The sequence below is a fragment of the Pleurodeles waltl genome, chromosome 1_2 (assembly GCF_031143425.1).
Source record: "Pleurodeles waltl isolate 20211129_DDA chromosome 1_2, aPleWal1.hap1.20221129, whole genome shotgun sequence".
Classification (NCBI taxonomy): Eukaryota; Metazoa; Chordata; class Amphibia; order Caudata; family Salamandridae; genus Pleurodeles; species Pleurodeles waltl.
This window is the reverse complement of record NC_090437.1, coordinates 1194314881-1194332565: the sequence shown is the minus strand read 5'-3', so window position 1 is coordinate 1194332565 and position 17685 is coordinate 1194314881. Positions and strand designations below refer to the sequence as shown.

The following is a 17685-nucleotide window of genomic DNA, read 5'->3' as shown; positions in this document are numbered from 1 at the left end:
AGTAATAAAGGTGCTTATTTACAATTTTGCTGTAGTTCAAATTTTGTGACCGATTGTGTCGCCATTCCCTGGTAGCATACAATAACTATTTCTTACAAACATATATTAGGACAGGGTAACATCTTTTTGGGTTGCCATAAAGTCATGAGATGGATTCCACAAGTTAGAATTCTGCATGTTAAGTGATGTACTGCCCTTCAAAGTAAGACCGAAAACCTCTGTTAGTAAAAGATCCCTCAAAGATCAGAATGAATTACAGATGTTGGCCATTAGAGCAAGATTCCCACCAAGCAACAAGTTGAGAAGCCCCTCGTTTCATCTTCAACCAGCGCCATATGAAGTGAGTTATATTAAATAAAGTAAATAAAACACGCATGTGAATTAAAGAATCATTGTCCTTCTATCCTCTGTATTAAGATTACACCACCGTCTCCTACTTCACATCTGTCCAGGCCACCATTATTTACGAACCTTTTCCCTGAATGTGGTCCCCTGGTTAAGAACTACCAGCAGTCCATCAGCAACATGCAAAGGCATCCTCTTACTTTTTGCTATTGGCAGCGGTGGCTGCCGCAAATCTGAAGGGGAGGGGCGGACAGGGGGGGGGGAATACATTTTTTTTTTTTTTTAAACGTACCTCTTCCTGTCGCCGCCACCACCACCTCCTGCTCTCCTCGCTCCTCTTCCTCTGGTATCCCAGCATTCACTGGGACACCACCACAGGCTCTCCAGCAATCGAGGCGCTCCTTTCATGCATGAATTTTAATAGCTTTTTTTCAAACAAACTTAGAACAGTGAACAATGCCATCTAGCCTTCATGTATTGTTGGTACAATGTGCCCATTCTCTAGTCACTATGTATGTTTACTCCATGTTTGGTGTGTCTGGTATTCCCACATAGGTATTCGGTGTCAGTGACTATCCCATAGCACCAGTTTAATAAGGGGAACTAAGTCTCCCAGCAACCTTAGCCCTCCCACTGGGAATGCCTAGTAGATGCACCCCATCTTCCACAGCAGTGGCTGTGTAATCCACTGCTCTCCTCATGTTGCTATGCTGCTTCTTCAGCGTTTGTCCATGTTCTATATTCTGACCTCCACCGGCTATGGGGGGGACGCTTTGGGTGATTTCCAGTGCATCTCTCTCTCTCTCTCGCTCTTGGCGACAAGTCCCAGATCTATGAATCTAGTGTGCACCTTCTGGGTCGTGGACTTGGGGCCTACTTTGCATGGCGAAACCTCTAGCCATTTGTCATCTAATTTTCCTAAATTATGTTCCCAGTGTTCCTGCTGGAGTGTTAGTGATGAGTTTGCGATAAATCTCTTATGTGTGAGCGTCTTTTTAGACGCTCTATGTCTTGGGTGATGTTTGCCCATTGGCGGGCATCTCCATACTATGTGCAAGAAATTGGCATACCTTAAACACCCTTTGTCCATTGTATCTACTAAGGCATTCAGCCTGTACAGGGTCAAGTTCGTGGTGTGGAGAAAGTTCATTTGAGTGCTGTTGTCCTCACGACTGTGCATTCTGGGACTGCCACAGTCTTTGTCCCCTTTTTGGGTTTCAAACCTACAAATCCGTCAGGCCCTCCATAAGTTATTGCTTAAACGAGAAGACCTTCCAGAATCCTCCCCACTTGAAGATAGACTGTTGACTGAATACATGCCCCAAAAAAGCAATTTCCCTCACATATCGCAAACTCATCACTTACACTCCAGCAGGAACACTGGGAACATAATTTAGGGAAATTAGATGACAAATGGCTAGAGGTTTCGCAACGCAAAGTAGCCATCCATTTTAGATTCAGTTTAATCCAACTGACAATCTTTCATAGAATGTGTTATGCATGTACCACCCTGGCAAAGATGGGCAGAGTGGCTTCTTATCTTTGCCTTCAAAATTATGGCCACATGGGTATGTTTTATCATATGTAATGAAACTGCCCAGTCATACAGGGCTATTGGGAGTTTGTGGTGTCCTGTTTAAATACTGTTTGTGAAAATACTGTTGCATCCTCCCCTAAATGGTGTCTGTTAAATATCTGGGACACAACTGACATTACCCATATGAATCAAACCTTGACAACTCTTGAGTTAATGGTGGCAAAACACATACTGCTTGCACTTGGAAGGCTGATCGACAGCCAAAATTAGCAAACTGGAAGACAGATTTAAACTGTTACATGTTGGCGGAGAGAGTGGTGTGCAAGAGTAGGGGCTGTCCTAATAAATGGACTAAAATTTGGGGAGAGTGGCATTATCATCAAGGTGGATTGTGTACCCTGCCCAGTCTCACAGTATCGGATGATCTTAATGGGACACAACTTGAGATCATGGATGTCTCCTGAATTCTCTCTGTGTGCAGAGGGGAATAGGTGCCATCCAGGCTAGGTGGTATCAGTTGGCTGCAAACTGCTATTCTCAATCTACTGTGTGCGAGAGGGAGAAATAGGTGAACTCTGCTACCAAAAGGTGAAGCTCTCCCTATGGGGTTGTGGATGTTCTTGAGCAAACAAGAGACTAAAAGGGACACTGAGATCAGCCTGTGAACTGATAGGTTACACTCAAGTTTCCACTGGGCTTTAACTTCAGAATTTATAGATTGGCAGGTATAAAAGAGGCATCACATTCAGTAAAAACATTCACAGTGACATTTTACACATTTGGGTAATTTGTTTTAACTGCACCACTGATGTGGTAAAACTGCTTCATGAAAGTGGTTTCATTGCAAACCTTCAAACCTAACAAAATAGTAAAATATGTGAAATAAGAGTTTCTGCTCAATTTTTGGTGAATTGTGCATTCTGTTACTTCCAGCAAATAGCTGGTAGTAACATGGTTTACAGTTTGCTCATCTGGAGTGTCCAGGTTTCTCTGTGATAAGACACAAGTGGTGTTTTTGTCCATTTCAGATTCCAGGTTGATCACAAACTATGATTATTCCAGGGTTTCTCTCTTCAGTGTGTCCTCTAGGTCTGACCTAGAGAATGTGCACAGGTAAAACTCAGTGGAAACAGGAAAACCTAACGATTGGTGAGAGTGAAATCACACATGATTCTCACTAACTACTGCTAACAACCATGACTGGATGGAAAAAACCCATAGGGTAATACCATGACCATCCAGTAAGAATATTTTCTGCAGTGGTTTTACTGGTTCATAATTCCACGTACCTCAGTAAAAGCCTGATGTACTATAAGAAGGCTCCAATACTCAGGAGCAGGGATAGTGCAACAGATTTATTTGGTCTGCATCTTGTACTAGTCAAATAGTTCCCTTATGTGGATCTCAATAAACAATGATTCCTCTCTGTGATGAGGCCTGGTTATTTGGCAGGCCTCCAGAATTCAGTCTTCAAAAAAAGGCCTTCCAGGAGAGTTGTCAACAATGTCTATCAGGGGAAAATGAGAACAAGCATTGGTTGACCAGCATGGATATGGGTTAAGGCTCTGACGAGCCAGTAGGGAAACAGGGAAGAGATGAGAGGGTTACTTGTGCATTGGTGCTCTCTAGATCCTCTATATACTTCTCTGCTGCCCTTCACATTGTTACTGCAATTATTTGTAGTGTGTTGCTGTGTCTCAGCTACGTGTACTATGGCCCTTGACTTTGGTGTAAAGTATTAAAGATTTGTGATCTGGTTCCCATCGCTTTTCACACCTCATAGAGTAAACATCTTCACTGGTAGTTGTTTCACTCTCACATTTTATTTCTGGTGGTGGTCTTCCTCCTGAGCTGTCCTCCCCGCCCCCCCCCCCCCCTCCAACCAGTACTGCACTACAGTTTTAAGCAAAACGCAAAGAAAATGTTAGTTAAGAAACATCAACATTCTTAACTCTCAATAGGGAATTTTACTCAGTCCATGATACTTGCAAATTTAGGGCTAGGAAAACAGTAATTTTTATGACCAGCATAAATGTAAGACTGTTCGTTTCTTAAATACTCAAGCTTTCTTTCTCTCATTAACATCATGTACATTGGCAACATGCTCTTCACAGTGTGTTCTGTAAACTGCATTGGCTCACTTTCCTGAATGGAGAATTTCCTCCCTCTGGCTGAAGACGAGACACTGAAGTCTTGTATTCTACACTGTTTCTGTCTGATCCATGTTTTGCAGCCTCGTGCGGTGTATTGCAAGGATGTGTTGGACATTGAGCAGTTCTCTACGGTAAAAGGAGTGAACTTGGATACCACAGATGACAACTTCTATTCAAAATTTGTGACCGGTTGTGTCTCCATTCCCTGGCAGCAAGAGGTATGGTGATCCAGCTTTCTGCACTTTGTGACGATTGTGTGAGAGTTAAGTAGTACATGGGTGCTTTTAACGCCATTTCCAATACTTTGTACAACATTTGGGAAAAACAAACACATCACAGGCTTTCAAATGAACAGCTAGTAGAGAATGCCCTTCTCTATGGTGTTCTTTTTTAAATAGAAAAGAGATGGGTACAGTGTTTGTGTGGTTCCTTTATGACATATTTAAGGCTAATCAACCACTATGAAATAATTAAAATTGAATTCATTGGTTGTAACTTCTGGAGTGTAAAAGATGCCTGAATATCAAACAAAGTCCACAAAAATGACATATGGCAGGTTTTCCATAATATGGTAAATGTTGCATTTTGAATATTTTTACCGTTAGCCTCTCTTTTTTCCCCACCAATGTCTTGGAATGTTGAGGATTGGTCAGCTGGTTTTTAGCAAAAAAAACTACGCCTGCTTTGTGTGTAGCATTCGGTCAGATGCAGTCCTGCAGTATTCAACCTTCTCTACCATCAAATAATGCACTGAACAATTAATTTCTAAATATTTTTCTCTTTCCTTTTCTTTGCAGTTTTTAATCATATGTCTATGTCCTATGTCTTCCATTGTCCATAAAGATTTAAAATTTGGTCTCTGTTTTTATATAGTACCTCACTTGAGGAAGCATACCAATAAATGGCAATATTTGTGGTGGATTAACAAAATATGTAACATCAGGGGCATCAATGGATCTAAACAACTCAACATCTGTAGTATGACAATTAAAGTAACACCATCTAAAACTATAAAATTCGAAGCACAGGGTGGACAAAACAAAAGGATGCCAATGAGGAAACCAACGTTTTAGGATACAACCACAAACAATGGGATGTCAAAAAAGGACTATAGGAAGAGCAAATTGAAATTGTTTGGTGCATGTTGGAAATATATATATAAAAGACTATTGGAAAACAGTGGGATTCCTAACCCATTATGATTTCCTGTTTGGATCACGGTAACTCCCCTTTTCTTGGCATTCCTTCTTGTCTTCACCATCTGTAAGTCTTCCAAAGGGCAGTTGCCCACCTTTTTCTAGGACTTTCTCCTTTGTCTTTGATCACTACTCACCTTATATCAATTTATTAGCATCCTACAGCTAAAAGGGCAATTTTCAAGTCCTTGTGTCTATGCCATTTTATGCTGCATTGTCGGGCCTTCTTACACGAGACACCATTTTCTGTTCTGCCTTTCGAGACCCACTTTACATTCCTCCACGTCAGATGTTATATAGTCCTTCAATTAAAGAAAACTCTAGGAGGTTGTTCTTTTTCCTTCTTAACACATAACACAGGAACTGTCTTTCGTTCATACTGCACTCCATTGGTAACTCTGACTTTTCACAAAAACTTGATGGCCTGGCTGTTCAAGATTCATTGGTCCCTTGATCTTTCTAAGTCAGTATTTTCGCACCAGGGACACCCTTTGAGGTATCATTTTGCACTCTACAAATTTGTTTAATTTATTCAAATGACTTTATGGTTAGGGTGACCAGATGTCCCCGGTTTCTCCAGACAGTCCCAGTTTTCGGAGGGCTGTCTCGTGTCCCAATACTTTTTTTAATTTAAAAGACATGTCCCAGTTTTTAGGGCACAGGCCAAGTCATCCTGCAAAACAGAATTGAAAGGTATACGCTCTTTCAACATGCAAATCCCAACTCTGAAACAATTTAAGTTCTTTATTTGTTTCTGTCAGGCGCACAGGAGGTCTGTTGCCTGCTCCCAGCACAGACTGGGGAGGAAGGGACAAAGGTGTGCAAGTTGGAGTTAAAGCTAATATTATGTAAATGTAGTTTTGTAAATGTGTGTGTATGTGTGTTTGTGTGTGTGTGTGTGTGTATATATATATATATATATATATATATATATATATATATATACACACACACACATATATAAAGACACACATTTACAAAACTATGTTTACACAGTGCATATATTTACAAGACACCTACCATATATAAAGCTCACATTTACAACGAACCACATAAACCAAGACAGGCCAGATAGTCTTGAGGCTATGACTCAGTTTTTGCTTCTTAAAATATGGCCACCCTAATTATGGTGCCTTTTGGTGTTTTAACTCTAAATTCAAGCGTCTTGCTTTCCCTTAGTTCCTGAACTCCTCTCAATGAAATGTCTGAAGGAAATAAAGATTTTGATGAATTGGTGTGGAAGATTGGTCACGTGAAATGATGTGGGTTTTTGCTTTTGAGGCCACAAGGAAATGTCCCACAGTGGCCTGTTTGCTATTGCTTAACCCAACCAACTATCGTTTTCGTGCTATTTGATATTTTCACAAAACTGGAGGGGGTGGGGGGGGGGGGGGGGCAGACCCCCTCCTTGGTTTTATGAAAGTTCCATTTGCCTGAAGTGAATCCTAAGCATTTTGGACATTCGCCCCACTCCAACATAGTCATTTGTACCTGACAGCATTTCCCCATTTGTCTTTTTGTTTATTGTACGATGAGTAATAAGAATATTATTAGGCAACTGCTTCTTTTTCATTGTGTGTGCTACGTTATTCTGAAATCTGTCCATCAACCAAGTCTGGAAACTGTCTAAAGTGCATTAGGATCTGAAACTTAAACCCACCAGATAAAATGCTTTCCCTGCATCCTTAGGCAGTGGGTTATCCTTTTAATACATAGTTTCATGTTTATTGTGTGCCACCCTCCTAGAATGAAAAGCAGATAGGTCAGGATAAACCAGTGATAGTAGATTAGATTCCAGATTGTCCATCTGTGCTGAGCAAAGTAATGGGTGTGTATAACCCATACTGAGTTGGTCTCAACCAGTATTGAGGTTACCACATCTAACATTATTCAAATTTCTTTGCCAAGTCTTGGATGTGTTCCATGAGAATGTGTGAGAAGGCACAAATGTTTTCTAGCATAGGGCTGTTATTCTTAGCAGGATCTGTTCATTAACAACTGCGGATTCTCAGGCATCCTTCCATTTACCTGTCACTGTTGTGACCTCTATTTCTACTGCATATTGAGCCTTTATTAGAGTCTATTGCTGCTCTATAGAGTTGGGTAAAACTTGTCAACAGAGCCAAATTAATATTGTTTGCAACGTGACTAACCCACATCTGAGTCTTTAATTGCTGTTGAGTATAATGCGGGCCATTGTGTCACAATTTTTAAATCTACGAACAAAACATTTTTGATCCCCCCGCCCAAAAAAATGTTTAAAAGAAAATAGGAGGAATGATGTCACCTCCTGTAGTTAGTCTGCTGTGTTACACCGACCAGCACTCTAATACTGACACATCAGTTTCTCAATTAGGGAAGCTGCTGACGACACACAAGTTCTGATTGGGTGCACCTTGAACAGTGTTTTCAGTGACATGCTGATGTCTTTTAATTTAATTTGCACTATGTCCATTTTTGGGATGATGATGATATTTTAGATGTCTCCAAATTCCTTAGTGTTTTATACCAAAGCCTTTTTGCTGCCAACTTTCTCAGAGTCATAGTTCAGTTCTTTGTAGTTCAAAATCATAATCTTCAGTTGGAATACAACTGCTTTTAGGTGATCCCTCACAACTATATTTATAGCCTCCCACCCCATCTCTGTATTTAATTCACGTTGTCATTCGCCTCCCTGTCATTTAATACTTCCCTCCATCTCTGCCTTCTCCATGAGTTCTTTTGGAAATGATCCCAGTTTCATTACCTCGTTATCTTTTCAGGCACCGCAGGTGCAGGCTCGCCAATCTAATGTGGTAATTATAACTTGTTTTTTGTAACAAACCTTGAGGTTACAGCTGCCTGGAATATAATTGGTGTTACCTGATGTTATAGTAGTGATGCTCAGTAGTTATTTACTTTTAACATAATGTGGTGTCTGCAGAAGTACATCAAACATACCTTCTTCAGAGAACCATCTTGGCTTTATTTTGAGCTTAATAGGAACATCACTTCAACATATAAACAGACACAACGCTTCCTCCCTTTTCACACTTCAAGGTTGTGACTTTAAATTTAAAGTGAGTGACTGTTAGTACGGTGTGACTCATCTTGTGCTTATCAGAGATCTCATTTTGTTGAGGAAATGATTTGGATCTGCCTGATCTTTGTGTGCATGGAGAGATTTCAGTGAGAAGTTTAAGGACCTATGAGATCTCTCAGCACTTCATTCAGTCTCCCAACATAAATTAAATAATTGTAACTATTTTCCAAGTATATGGTACATGTGTTACCTTACTGTTTCTTAGCAGGCAGTTATTCACACCATAACTGTGTCCTGTCAACAGTAACCATTAGTATCCAATCTCTTATCCCCTTCATGCCCTCTTCCCTAACCAAGGATATCTTGCTTAAAGAACAGACTCTGATCTCATGGCCTGCCATCTTCATGAATGGGACCACCACCACCACCATGTAGTCCATTTACTCTGGAGCCCCATTGAACCCCTAATCCAACCATGCCTTCACCAAAGGACTTCTGCCTATCAGCAAAGCTCAAACACTACCACCTCCATCAATTCATTCACCTTCCTGGATGGCTGGAAACATGCCACAGTTGTACCCCTACTCAAGAAACCCTCCATTGACCCAGCCACACTCACCAACTACAGACTGATTGCCCTCCTGTCCTACCCAGCCAAAGTCCTTGAAGTTTATCAAAAGCCTTCTTACTGACCTCTTCATCAACCAGCAGCTTCTCAATGCTATACTGTCTGGTTTGAGCCTTTATGTATTTTTATTGCATTTTCTCTCTAAGCACACAACAATACGAGAACTGAAAGTCATTTAAACTGATTTTATTAGTCCGGCTTGAAATAATTTGTGGGGATCCACTAAGGGCGGCAGTGGTCGCAATTGTTGCATCATCGGACAAGGAGGTTGGTACAGACTAGATGAGATGAGCGGGCAGGGTGGGGGAGGGAGGAAACAGGCCAATTTGATCTCGCCTCATGGTATGCCAATCATCTCTTCTTGAGTTCCGCAAGAAGTTAAAGACTTGGCTCTTCAAAACAAATCCCAACCTAGGTTTGAGAGCAAATACATCTGCTCAGTGCCAGGATTCCTCCCCTGTCCTTCTTCTCCCCACAGACTGTGAACTCTACAAATATAAATAGCACAGGTGTGTATGTGTTAGTTAACAGGAGCAGGGCTCTGTCTTGGAGTCACAAGGCTATGTCAACCTAAATTCTTGAATATCTTAATACGTAGGGTATATGATGCTCTACAGAGCAGTATACCATAAAATCCAACAATAACTAAATTAAAAAGATATAACTTATATTAGTGCCTCCTCTCCACCTAAATACTGCTAGGCACTTAATGGAAACAGTAGAGCTATTTCTACATTTCTAGTAAATTAACACATTTGGGTAAGCATACTATAAAGAAGATAATGTTGATAATGAATAATACAAGCCTGGGATGGTTTTAGCTATTAACATAAAACACAATAGTTAATATAGTTATTAATAACTCTAAATATTGTAGTGCCTATGACATCTCTAAATATAGATATAACATTCCTGAAGTAAAATTTGACCCTAAGTACTTTGTGACAATAAACCGGTTTAAAACTCCTGGATTAATAGTCTATAATACTATTGGATTATGCAAAATGCAAAGACACATCAATTTCATAACTTCCTGTTGCTGCCTCCAGCAGTACCTGGGAAGGGAGCTTGATTATTTCTCAGGAATATCAAAAATATGCAATTTGTGCACCAGTGTAGTTTTAATACTAATTGCCTGTTGCTGTGAATGTCTCTCCTGAACATTGTCATTTCCAATATTTTTGTGAGTAAAGTGCAGTTTTTAAATCTAGATGCTGTTTAATATGATCCATATGTACCACACACTTTGAGATTTCAATATGTATATTGTTGCGGATGAGAGAGTAAACACATATTAATTTTCCTGTTATCTATCTGCAGTGTGTATATTTTATGTTATGCTTACAGTATGTCAATCACTTCAGCTGCTTGTGGACTGGCAGATTGCCAGATCTCTACCTATTTTTTGTACATGAGTGATGAGCCCTGTGGTTCCACTGTCAACCATCTCAATAGTATATCTATAGTCTCTTTCTTTTCACTATAATGGGCTAAAGCTTCTGATATGGTTTTAGGGGATTTGTGAACTGTACCACTAATCCCCTCTGACCAATGGGGAAAAGGTATCTGAGGAAAAGAGCACTGACATTCTTCCTTAACTCTAAGGCAGGTCTCCATGCTTCTTAGTGTTTTTCCTCAACTGAAACACTGTATTTTGATGACAACTTCCTTTTAGGCAATGTCCGCAACATCACTTGAAACACTTTAAATATAAAGGTTTTGCAGTTGCCTGGTCAGGCCTATTTACACCTAAACATTTTTAATGCTGTAGCAAAGCCTTATATATTCACTGGCACAGTGAAACTATAAATATATATATATGTTCGATGGCATGTTTAGCTGTAGATACACCTGCTTTGCATAAGTCCGCCATATGGTATTGGGCTCGGAGTGTTACAAGTTGTTTTTCTTAAAAGAAGATTTTCGAGTCACAAGATCGAGTGACTCCTCCTCTTGGTGATAGTGCGCATGGGCATTAAGTCCTTTGTCAGATTGTTTTCTTTCCTCCGTCAGGTTTAGATGTGTTTCCTCTAGCTCCGGTGGATCTCGGTTCGGTACTTCTGACCTTATTCTACCTCTTCTATAATATTGTCGGAATTGTTTTGATCGTGTTTCCATCTATACTCAATCCGATTTAGACCATCTGGGTCGAATTCTCGTCCTTACAAGGGCCTCACCCTTATAGGGCCTACTAAATTCCCATACCTGATCAGCATTCCGTGTGGAATCTCTGTCTATCTCCAGATAATCAAGAAGAAACCTGCAACGTGTGCAGATCATTTCGATCTTAAAAGACTCTCGGGGACTGTAGAGCTTGCAGTCTCGAAATGGCATGCAAGTCCACAGAAGACACACCTGGTATCTTTGGCAAAGAACACGTCCAGGAAGAAGTTCGACAAGGGGCAGCGTTTTCTATCCAAGACTCAGACTCCGATCAACACTCCGATGATTACGTGCCTCCAGCGCAGTACGTGAGTACAACTGCCCCATCGCACCACACAAAAATACTTTAAAATACTCCAGCATGTCGCCGGTCCTCCACTGCCTTTGAGCCATGGTCGGATTTGGATTCGAAAAGAAAGTCCAGATGACCAAGATTAAAGACTAGTGTGCATTCGACATTAACCAAACAGAATCGAACAAGTGTCTCGAGACGAAAATCAGAAAGCGCATCTTCAGAGCTGAAAAAATCTAAACCACCTTCAGAGCCGATGCTTTCAGTTCGAACAAAACACAAACTTTTGGAGTCCAAAGACACGGGTAGAAAGCAAACTACTTCTACCCATGAATCCTTGGACATACAACCTATTTTAGAGTGATGGACGCTAAACAGTGGAAAAAACACGTTAAAAAAATTAACTTTTAGATATACTTTAAAGGATATACCTCCATCAAAAAAGGTCTCCAAGGATAAACAGGAAGAGGCCACAAAACATAAACAGCCTTCACCACCACATTCTCCTGTTCTTCCTTCCACACCACCACCATCACCCACATATGAAGCACAGTTGTCACCACACACATCCTCATTATCACCAGTCACGGATGATCTTACTGATGACCAGCGGGATAAAGATTCATAGGATACATATGACCCTGATCCCATTCTACCAAATGATCCAGACTTATAGCCTGCTAGACCCTCACCACCAGAAGACACTACTGCATGCAATCAAGTAGTGGCTAGAGCTGCGGTCTGTCATAACGTGCAAAAGCATACCGATCAGAACGGACAAGATTTCCTTTTTGACACACTAGCGTGTACACCTAAACAATATGATTATCTTCCAGTGCTTCCAGGAATGCTCAGACATACTTCTGATATTTTCCAGGAACCTGTTAAAGCCAGAATTATCACTCCTAGAGTAGATACAAAGTATAAACTTGCACCCTCAGGCCTAGTGTTTATAAGAACCCAATTACCACCTGATTCAATTGTAGTTGGTGCAGCAAGAAAAAGGGCCAACAGTCAGTCCACAGGAGATTCCATTCCTCCAGACAAAGAGAGTAAGAAAATAGATGCAGCGGATAAGAGTAGCTTCACAGGCTACAAATCATTGGAGGATAGCCAATTCGCAAACTCTTTTGGCTAGATATGACAGGGCACACTTGGATGAAATAGAAGAACTATTACAATACCTCCCTCCAGAACACTAAAAGAAAAACACAATAGTAAATGAAGGGCAAGCAGTATCTAATAATACTATTAGATCTGCTATGGATGCAGCTGATACAGCAGCTAGATCAATCAACACCAGCATTCTTATTAGAAGACATGCCTGGTTAAGATGTTCAGGGTTCAAACCTGAAATACAACAGGCAGTGTTAAACATGCCTCTTGACAAACAACATCTATTTGGCCCTGAGGTTGACACAACCATAGATAAACTTAAAAAAGATTCTGAGACAGCCAAAGAGGTGGGTGCATTGTATACCACACTCACCAGAGGTACTTTTCATAGATCACAATTTAGAGGATGTTTCAAACTGTCAGCTTCAGAAACAACAACTTCCCAACAAAACATTCTACACTAGAGTATCATTTAGAGGCTCATATAGAGGATCCAACTATAGAGGAAGAGGTAAACCATCCACTTCCAGAGGTTCCTCTCACTCAAATATACTGACTTCCTTACCATCCCCACAGAGTACACATCTCCTGTGGGAGGAAGACTTGTACATTTCTATCACAATGGCACAGCATCACTACAGACCAGTGGGTTCTATGAATTATCCAACATGGTTATTGTCTAGAACTCATTTCCACTCCATTAAACATTCTTCCTCATTCACACTGATTTACCCAGGAGCATCTCACTTTATTAATACAGAGATAGTACCTATATCCTAACAAGGGTCCGGAGTATATTCACTATACTTCCTCATACCAAAAAAGGATGGTACTCTCAGACCAATCTTAGATCTCAGACCCCTCAATCTATACATACTTTCAGAACATTTTCATATGGTCACTCTACAAGACGTCATTCCCCTACTACAAAAGCAAGATTACATGACAGTATTAGACCTCAAGGATGCTTATTTCCACATTCCCATACATCCAGCACACCAAAAGTATCTAAGATTTGTGGTAGCAGGAAAACACTACCAATTCAAAGTGCTACCATTCGGGGTAACAACACCACCAAGGGTGTTCACCACATGCTTAGCGGTAGTTGCAGCATTCCTCAGAAGAAAACACATACATGTCTTCCCATATCTCGACGACTGGCTCATAAAAGCCAATGAGCTTTAAATTTGTCAACAACATACTCAATACACTATAAAAAACCTACACAATCTAGAATTCACTAAAAATTACAAAAAATCTCACGTGCAACCATCACAGATAGAACCGTATCTAGGAGCAATTCTGAACACTCATTCAGCATTGGTATACCCAAACCCAGTCAGGATTCAAGCATTTCACAATCTCATATCACAACTACGATACAACCACACTTATTCAGTAAAGTTAGTGATGAAATTATTATGGATGATAGTCTCAGGCATAGCAATAGTACCCAATGCCAGACTTCACATGCAACCCCTACAGCAATGTTTCTCTCCACAATGGTCTCAGGCACCCGGTCAAATTCAGGATCTAGTGTTGTTGGACTGCCAAACTTACCACTCTCTGCAATGGTGGAATTACGCCAACCTCTCAAAAGGGTGGCCCTTTCCGGACCCTGTGCCTCAGACCATAATCACAACAGATTAATCAATGATAGGTTGGGGAGCTCATCTCAACAACCTCACTATACAGGGGGAATGGGACTCAATCCAACAGACATATCACATAAACCACTTGGAATTACTAGCAGTATTCCTAGCACTCAAAGCTTTTCAGACCCAAATCACACACAAGACAGTGTTAATAAGGACAGCCAATATGACCACAGTGTATTATCTGCAGAAACAGGAGAGGGGGGCACATCCATCTCAATTGTCCCTTCTAGCACAAACAATTTGGAAATGGGCAATTCACAATCGTGTTAAATTAGTGGCAGAGTATATCCCAGGGATACACAATCAATTTACAGACCTCTTAAGCAGGACGCAGCAACAAATACACAAATGGGAGATTCACCCACAGGTGATTCAATTCGCTACAAGAGTATCAATCAGTCAGTGGAATTGCCGGTCTTCTTTCTACAGCCAGATTCAGTTGCTGAAACAGCTTTTCACACCCTTGATGTAAAAGAGCTCTCACATACTATATAGACAGAACACAAGATTTCAGAAAATCCAAGCAATTCTTTGTGGCTTTTCAACAGCCTCACAAAGGTAATTCTATTTCAAAAAATGGATTAGCACGATGGATAGTCAAATGTATACAAACTTGCCATCTTAAAGCTAAAAGACAGTTATCAGTAACTCCTAAAGCTCCTTCCACTAGGAATAAAGAGGCTTCATTGGTATTCTTAGGCAATATACCAATGGCAGACATTTGTAAAGGAGCCACATGGTCTACACCATACACATTTACTAATCACTACTGTGTGGATGTATTATCTCGCCAACAAGCAAATGTTGGACAGGCAGTGCTTAGAACACTATTTCAAACTACTACAACTCCTACAGGCTAGCCACCGCTTATTTTCAGGAGGGGACTGCTTTACAGTCTATGCAAAGCATGTGTATCTACAGCTACACATGCCATCGAACGGAAAATGTTACTTACTCAGTAGACATCTGTTTGTGGCATGTAGTGCTGTAGATTCACCTGCACATTCCCTCCTCCCCAGAAGCCTGTGACGTTGTAGTTTTATATATTGTAAATATGTATATACATTGCATGGACATCTCATTTCTTTACTATATCTGTACATATACACTTGTACACTCTTTACTTCCCCCTCCTGCGGGTAAACAATCTAACAAAGGACTCTATGCCTGTGCGCACTATCACGGAGATGAGGAGTCACTAGATCTCGTGACTTGAAAAGCTTCTTCGAAGAAAAACAACTTGTAACACTCCGAGCCCAACACTAGATGGCGGACTTATGCAAAGCAGGTGAATCTACTGCACTACATGCCACAAACAGATGTCTACTGGGTAAGTAACATTTTTCATATATATATATATAATAAATATTACAAATAGACATATTTTTGGCTATGCTGTAATGTGTCAAACAATCTACATATTTTATTGCCCACCAAGGCAAGCTGATTAAAAGAATATATGCAAGACCATTAAATTAACTATTGAATGAGCTAATATTTTAAGAGGTTCATGAGTATTTTCAGGTCCTTAAACATATCTGCTTGTTATTAAACGAATAATAAATGCCTAAGTAAATACTGAATTCATATGTTGGAAGCTGTAGATTAACATGTGTTATGTCATTCTTGCGCTCTTCCCAAAAAACAAACATAGAAAACAGTCTAACACTTTCTCTTTACTTTTCATCACTTGTGAAATGACCAGTTTTCCTTCTTGAACCTAGAATATTTCAGTTTCTTAAATGTGACAACAGGTGCCCTATACACACCTTATTTGGTCATTGTGATTCACAGATTACATTAATTAGCTAAAATTAAGATCTAGCACCTATTGAAAGCATGGATCATCTAAGGATATTCTATCAATAGTAGTGGCATCACTCAATGTTTCACAAAGCCTTCAATCTGCAAATTTACAGAATCGCTAAATTTCCTGCTGCCATGGGCCTCCTGTTGCTCACTTAAGTGTAGCCTCCTCCTTCTTATCTGATCGCTTTCTTCTAGTACTTTTTGTGGCTGTGCTTCAGCAGCAGGGTCACTGTGTATTTTTCCGTGCTCATTTAGCAAATTGAATTGAAACATCTTAAGTCATACGTTAGCTAGACACGTGGCCTATGGCGTCCACCTTTTAGGGATCCTCTTGTTACCATTAACATTACACATTGCCTGACCTATTTTTTTTAACTCTGGGCAAGAGATGACACCTGTGTAGAAAGAGGGAGAGCAGGAACTGCAAAGGAAAGAGTGCTGAGAGAAAGAACGTGAGTAGCAGTTACTATGGGGGAAAAGGGGAAGTCACAAAAACTTGTGAAGAAATTGTTAAACAAAAATGGGAGATTAAAGGAACTACAGAGGGTAAATAGTGTGGAAAGCATGGAGAACTGGACCTGCTAAAAGAGTAGAGAAAACGAAAGAGAAAGGACATGCTGAGGCCAAGGCTTGCACTGAATCCGTATCTAATAAGCAGGGCAAAAAGGCATGCTGTGGTCGAGCATAGCAGCGCACAAGTGCTGCTTTTCGACCTGTTGTAATCTATTCGTTGGGCTTTAACCACGCCTATCTTCCACTCATCACTTTCCTTAGTTCCTAGGACTGCCTTTCAAAAATCCATTAATGTCATTGGTAAATGCTTTACGTCTGTCCTGCCTTGATGCTGTTTTGTTACTGCCTTAGATACCGACCCTGTTACATGAATTATTGCACGATCGGGAAGGTACCTTAGTGTGTGGCGCGCAATTTTTTCTTTCGCCTCGGTGCTTCACTCATGGCGGTATGTTGTTTCTTCATCTTCCTTGGTTTCGAGCAACTTGCTGTTTCTTTGCAATGTCTACGGTGTCTTTTTTTTTTTATTGAATTTTTTGGGTAGTTTTATGTAGCGCAAACTCGGCACAAAGGTATTGGAGCTTTTTATTTGTATTTTTGCAGTTTTATGTAGCACAAACTCGATACAAGGGTATTACAGCATTTTACATGAGCACCGATTACATTATACAAGAGCACATTCATTTTTGGTAGCAAGGGGAGATTAAGCAATTTGCCCAGAATCACAGGATGTTGAGCATCGACTCAAACAGTGTCCTCGGCTCCAAAGTCGGCAGCTCTGGCCCTTACGCCACATCTTCTCCCCTAGCCTTTGTTTTTCTGGTGCGTGTTGGGCCAGTCTGGGAATAACTTGGTTTTTTTTAATGTAGCGCTTGGTAATACAGATTCTGCCATTTCATAGTGCTGCAAAGCAGGTGGCATTCTTAACAAAATTGCTATATGTCATTTGCATCGAACTTTCAGAGATGAAGAAGTGAAAAGGCTAGGTCAGGATTGTAATCTGTGACATTATCTTTCTGTCAAGACTTCTGCAGTGGGTGCATTAACTAATGGACTTGAGTAGAGCTTAACACTAGGCGATAGCATGGGATCTTGATAACCTCTAGCGGGTCACCAACCAGGCACATAGGTTAGTCATAGGCAAGAAGATGGCAAAAGGTGTTGTCTACAAAATGGAGAAAAACGAGTCGTGACTCCAGACCCAATGCTCTTCATGGCCTCAAGCTTGATAGCAAAAAACATCTAGCTTTTGG

At 40.5% G+C, this 17685-nt stretch overlaps 1 protein-coding gene across 2 annotated transcripts in view; it reads left to right on the top strand.

Annotated features, from left to right (window-relative positions):
* The window catches only part of GRK4 (G protein-coupled receptor kinase 4), a 327289-nt gene that overhangs the window by 294012 nt on the left and 15592 nt on the right, over nt 1-17685 (top strand). For both annotated transcript variants that reach the window (XM_069203507.1, XM_069203503.1), the window contains one exon: nt 4116-4253. In XM_069203507.1, coding sequence (XP_069059608.1) covers nt 4116-4253 — 138 coding nt within the window. The remainder of the gene's footprint in view (nt 1-4115; nt 4254-17685) is intronic.